General features: G+C 37.4%; 1 protein-coding gene across 1 annotated transcript in view; it reads right to left on the bottom strand.

Moving 5' to 3' along the window:
- LOC107730878 (microspherule protein 1-like) overlaps positions 1 to 5,217 on the bottom strand; it is a 17,894-nt gene extending 12,677 nt beyond the window's left edge. The window contains exons 1-9 of the mRNA XM_016541833.1: positions 5,196 to 5,217; positions 4,882 to 4,941; positions 4,542 to 4,689; positions 4,303 to 4,450; positions 4,053 to 4,068; positions 3,490 to 3,619; positions 1,049 to 1,157; positions 791 to 929; positions 635 to 710 (exon numbers count right to left, since the gene is read on the bottom strand). Coding sequence (XP_016397319.1) covers positions 635 to 710; positions 791 to 929; positions 1,049 to 1,157; positions 3,490 to 3,619; positions 4,053 to 4,068; positions 4,303 to 4,450; positions 4,542 to 4,689; positions 4,882 to 4,891 — 776 coding nt within the window. The 5' untranslated portion in view covers positions 4,892 to 4,941; positions 5,196 to 5,217. The remainder of the gene's footprint in view (positions 1 to 634; positions 711 to 790; positions 930 to 1,048; positions 1,158 to 3,489; positions 3,620 to 4,052; positions 4,069 to 4,302; positions 4,451 to 4,541; positions 4,690 to 4,881; positions 4,942 to 5,195) is intronic.
- Positions 5,218 to 5,802: the final 585 nt, after the last annotated feature.

Here is a 5,802-nt window from a genome sequence, read left to right as displayed (position 1 = left end):
ATCTGAGGGTGCAAAAAAAATCAAAATATTTAGAAAATCGCCTTTAAAGTTGTCCAAATGAAGTCCTTAGCAATGCATATTACTAATCAAAAATTAAGATATGATATATTTACGGTAGGAAATTTACTAAATATCTTCATGGAAACATGATCTTTACTTAATACCCTAATGATTTTTGGCATAAAAGAAAGATCGATAATTTTGACCCGTTCAATGTATTTTGGGCTATTGCTACAAATATACCTGTGCTACTTACGACTGCTTTTGTGCTCCAGGGTCACATATATGCATGAAAACAAGCTCTCTCACAATAAACCGTTTTCTAATGTGCATGTACACATAGTGAGTGACATTTCGAACAGTGTGCTGCAGCATGACTAAAAATATTAAACTTGAATTCACTTTTAAAAGTTCATTTGTCGTTTAAAGTAACACATAGGTTACATTATAGTACACAAGCTAAACTTAACAGAATTTACGTGAGATTTCAATTTGATCTGCTTTTTTTGTTGTTGTATAAAAACTGATATAAATAAAAGATTTTTTAGTCACACTGCAGGACTAAGTGTTATTGTGCAGTATTATTTGTCAATTTACTCATAGTGTTGGGTAAGATGAAAAACGGTTTCCTTACTTGAGTTTGGCATCATCAACCACCTGCTCCGCATCAGAGAAGTTCAGCACTTGCTCTCCTTTAGGCAGAGGTTGAACTAGAAACACATCAGATGAAAATGACGGCGATCAACACATGCAGGAGCACCGGACTGTAGTGACGTATGACGTATCTCACCGCTCTGATCCTCCAGCAGATAGTACTGCTTGAGCAGCTGCCAGTGGACCATCAGATTCTTAGCAGTGCGTGATGGGTAAAACACATTCGGGTGCTTGTTGAGCAAATCTTGAAAAACCTCCAGCTTAGGCTGACTGCTCTACTCACAAACATGAAGCAAGGATGAACAGTACAGCGATTACATTTAAAATAACAACAGCAACAATAAAACCTAGAAAGCATTCATTGTAACATGTCATCAAAATGCTGATTTCTCACTGAGGTGATCTTAGCGAGCAGGGCTTCTTCTGTCTGACTGAAGAGAGCTTTACTCTGAATAGCAGCGATGGCCTCTGGATGCAGCTGTCTCATGGCCTGCCACGCCAACCTGAGGAACAGACAAAACCCACAGAAAAACATACATTCAGATCCTATGTTAAGGTAATAGTAAAAAGGACTGTTTTCTCTTAAATATTAATCAATTTAAAAGCAGAAATCTGTTAAAACACACAGACTTATATTTCAGATATCAACTTCTCCTTGGCTCTGTTGTAATCTTATTATAATACTTTTTTTCCCCCGCAAAACATGAATAAGGAAAAAACTGTAGCTAAGAGTTTGAGGTTCATGGAATCCAGTTGAAACCACTAGATGCGGCGCTGCTACGTTGTTCATTCAAAATATTGCCGGAAAAAAGAACATCAATGCGGAGATTATGTTGTTTACATCAAAACTGAAACCAAGCCGTTCACACAGAACGCATATTTATCACATTTTCTAGAGGGACGTCTATCACCGTTGCACTCGCATCTCGCACAAGAGAGCGGCATGTTTAGAAAGCCATGGAAAATTAATGTAAGTTCAACTTTTTAAAAACATGCCTCAAGACGTTATGGCGGTTTTTCCCCATCCAACTGCATCTCATGTTTTTACATGAAGAAAGTACTCTTTGTGATTGGTTTTCGGTCCTTTGTATTAAACTATACATACATGCATGATGCTGTTTTGTTTCTAATTGTTTAAGCAACTTTAATTATATAAGGTTTTAGGGCTGTCGAAAATAAATTCGAATTTCGAATATTTGTCGAATTTAAAATAAAAATCCACATTCGAATGCAAAAACGTTGCATTCGAATTTTAGGTGTGCGTCAGGCAGCCTTATCAGTGGTGCACGAGATGCGATGAGAATGTAAGTGTCATAACATTTTAATGTTTTTGTTAGTCTATCCAGTTGAAACCACTAGATGCGGCGCTGCTACGTTGTTCATTCAAAATATTGCGGGAAAAAAGAACATCAATGCGGGGATTATGTTGTTTACGTCAAAACTGAAACCAAGCCGTTCACACAGAATGCATATTTATCACATTTTCTAGAGGGACGTCTATCACCGTTGCACTCGCATCTCGCACAAGAGAGCGGCATGTTTAGAAAGCCATGGAAAATTAATGTAAGTTCAACTTTTTAAAAACATGCCTTAAGACGTTATGGCGGTTTTTCCCCATCCAACTGTATCTCATGTTTTTACATGAATAAAGTACTCTTTGTGATTGGTTTTCGGTCCTTTGAATTAAACCAGTGGTTCCCAACCCTGGTCCGATGCGCCCTCTTGTGGCCTCAGGAGAGAAGCCAAAAGCTTTTTTCCCCCCTAACTGAAATTGTGCATTTTAAATTCGAATACAATTCGAATATTGATCATATTTAAGTACAAAATTCGAATTTAGTTTTTCAGCCATTTTGACAGCCCTACATGGAATCAAACTTTTATTAGATATTCTAAGACTTGTTTAAAAGACATAATTGCATATTGGCAGAGCGTATGAGCATAACTGAAAATGGAACATGATCAATTATTAAAGTGTTTATCTTTATAATTCGACAGAATGGTTAAAGAGAGGTAACTACTTAAGAAGTAGATAGGGAATGGGAGCCTGAAATGCAGATGTGCCTTGGGGCTTCTCAGCACTGTCAAAACAATAGTCTCGCTTCCAACACTAACTGACCAAACAAACGCATAGGTGGATACAATAATAAAAAAATTTATTTAAAAAAGCCAAATATCAGCTGAAAAATAGTCCCTGGTGATCTATCGCCATGAGCTGAATGAATGAATAGCTTAGAGAACTTGGTATGTAGGGCAAGAGGTATAACTTTAATGATACTATTATGCAATGAACATGGCATACATTCTTGAAATGTTGTCCTTCTGTGTTCTGTGGAAGTCATTGGGGTTCAGAATGACATGAGGGTGAAGACAGTTTTTTTTTTTCATTTCACTTTCCTAACAGATTAAAACAGGAACAATAACTAATGAAATGCAGATGTGCCTTGGGGCTTCTCAGCACTGTCAAAACAATAGTCTCGCTTCCAACACTAACTGACCAAACAAACGCATAGGTGGATACAATAATAAAAAAATAAATAAAAAAAAGCCAAATATCAGCTGAAAAATAGTCCCTGGTTATCTATCGCCATGAGCTGAATGAATGAATAGCTTAGAGAACTTGGTATGTAGGGCAAGAGGTATAACTTTAATGATACTATTATGCAATGAACATGGCATACATTCTTGAAATGTTGTCCTTCTGTATTCTGTGGAAGTCATTGGGGTTCAGAATGACATGAGGGTGAAGACAGTTTTTTTTTTTTTCATTTCACTTTCCTAACAGATTAAAACAGGAACAATAACTAAATTGGAAGGATGATTTGGTCAGAAACTCACTTTGATATGACCGGGTCATACAGCAGAGCGTACCAGCGTTCCTGAATCTCCCGCAGTGTGAAGCGACAGCTGAATTTCACCCCCAGATGAACTGACGTGAGATCTGTGGTCTGAACAGAAAGTATATGTACTCCAGTTCAATTCATCTCTAAACAATTCAGCCAAATCGGACAGCTCAAGCAGGTGGTCACGTTGGTTATGTTGGCGGAAGTAAGCCTATTTTCAGGCGCTGCGTAATATCATTGCGCCTGCTGCACCCATGGTACGGCAGCAAAGTTCCTTGATTATAACCATCCTGATATGTAAACATGTAATGATTGCATTGCATGTATGTAAATAGAGAAAAGATATTAAAAAGTAAATACAACATTAAAAAACAATAAGAAATACATACGAGTTAAAATGACACAAGACACATTATTTTAGCAATGCAGACAATTTGTTGCTTAAAATTTGCTGTTTAAAAGTAGATTTTTTTCAATGCTTTTGAAAGAAGTCTCAAATGTTCATCAAGGCTGCATTTATTTGGTCAAAAATACAGTAGTATTTTGAAATAGCATTACAACTTAGAACTGCTTTCTATTTGAATACATTTTAAAATGTAGTCTATTCTTGTAATGGCAAAGGTGAATTTTCACACAGTCTGTCAGAAATCATTCTAATATGCTGATTTGGAGCTCATTTTATTATTATTGGTCCTCAATTATTAATAATGGTTCTTATTATTTTGATATTTCTGCTTGACCAGAAAATAAGAGGTAAGATTCACCACAATCAAATATTCCAAAGATTTGTGAAATAAAATCCAATAACCTTCATTACCTTCTTCTTGTCACTGGATGCGAGGTCACTGCCGGGGCATCTGATTGGCTCAATGACCGGCTGACCTTTGACCCGACTGGTAGATTTCGCAAGGCTACTCTCAACCAGTTCATCATCAAACTTCTTTCTCTTTATTGATCTAAAATATAATGATTTGACACTTTTTAGACAAATGTAAAGTACCACAGTGAACCAGATGGCTGCTATGGTAACAGAGGACTACTCTTCACCTGGAGGAGCTTCTGCGCTTGGGAATCATCCCGGCTCCACTGAAGGCCTGAGCGGCTGTCCTCTTCACAGCAGTGGACTCCTCATCCTCTGATCGGCTCTGTGAAGCCATAGGCCCGACCGACGCTTCTGCAGCCACGGCCTTCACATCTGCAACACATCATGTCATCCATCAGAACACACCATAACTATTATTTATTCTAAACACCCTGTTCATTCACCCATAGCGTAGGTCACAGAAAACACCCCTTTTGTGTGAACACTGCTACCAAAAATCTTTTTGAAATAAAAACTAATGTTGCTCTGTTAATTCAACAATCGCTGCTGTTCATGCTGTCTTACCTTTCTCCATGATCTCCTGATCAGCTGTTCAACACTCAGAAAGACGATGAATCATGAATACTGGAAGCAGACAGAGGAGAGCATGAACAGATCTAAGCAATAACAAACACTATTAATACATGTGCAGTGCAGGCGCTACAACCTTAGAACTACTGCAGTACTACATTCCAATATATCGCCTAATTCTATATTAGATGCACATTATTATAATTTAATTGCTTTATCTGCTCTAACAGCGCCAATTACTGTGTCAACCGTGATACCACCACAACATATTTACATTAAAACCGATCATTCAAGCGATGTATGTTTACCTTTAGAATGAGTATCTTGGCGCTCTGACCAAATTCAAATATAACTTGATATTTTATTATTTTATTTGATTAACAAAATAAAGCGATAATGCTAAATCAGGATAAGCTAACTGGAGGCTTCTGTGGAGTTCGAAGCGTTTCCGGGTTAGACAGGAAATGTCCTCAGAGCACAACGATTCACTGTTTCGAAGCGCTCAAAACACCGCCTGCTGGTCAAAACTGTGTGAACGCAACGAAACTCAGACCAAATCCCAAATACTTTCATGTAATTACATATAATTAAATATGAAGGTCTGTCAAATTTGCGTTCTTTTATTAATATAGAGTGCTTGTTTTGTGTGTTTTAGGGCTTGGCAATCTATGGAAATTATCATTGTTTGTTTGTGTGTGTGTGTGTTTGTGTGTGTGTGTAATATTACAAGGTGGTCTCAGGTGTCTCAGAGTGTCTATCAGTTCAAAATAAACAGATCATTTATTATTCCATGCTGTAAAAGCCCCTTCTTGGCTGGAAGCAAAAACATGCTGTTTTCTTGTGTCTCTTTAAATGCCCTGCCTCAGTTACTATGGCAACAGCAAAGAAAACATCTGTTTGTTTTTGATGATCATC

Source organism: Sinocyclocheilus rhinocerous, unplaced genomic scaffold, assembly GCF_001515625.1.
Source record: "Sinocyclocheilus rhinocerous isolate Xijiao unplaced genomic scaffold, SAMN03320098_v1.1 scaffold1090, whole genome shotgun sequence".
Taxonomy (NCBI): Eukaryota; Metazoa; Chordata; class Actinopteri; order Cypriniformes; family Cyprinidae; genus Sinocyclocheilus; species Sinocyclocheilus rhinocerous.
Note: the sequence above shows the minus strand (reverse complement) of the source record. Positions and strands in the feature narration are given on the sequence as shown.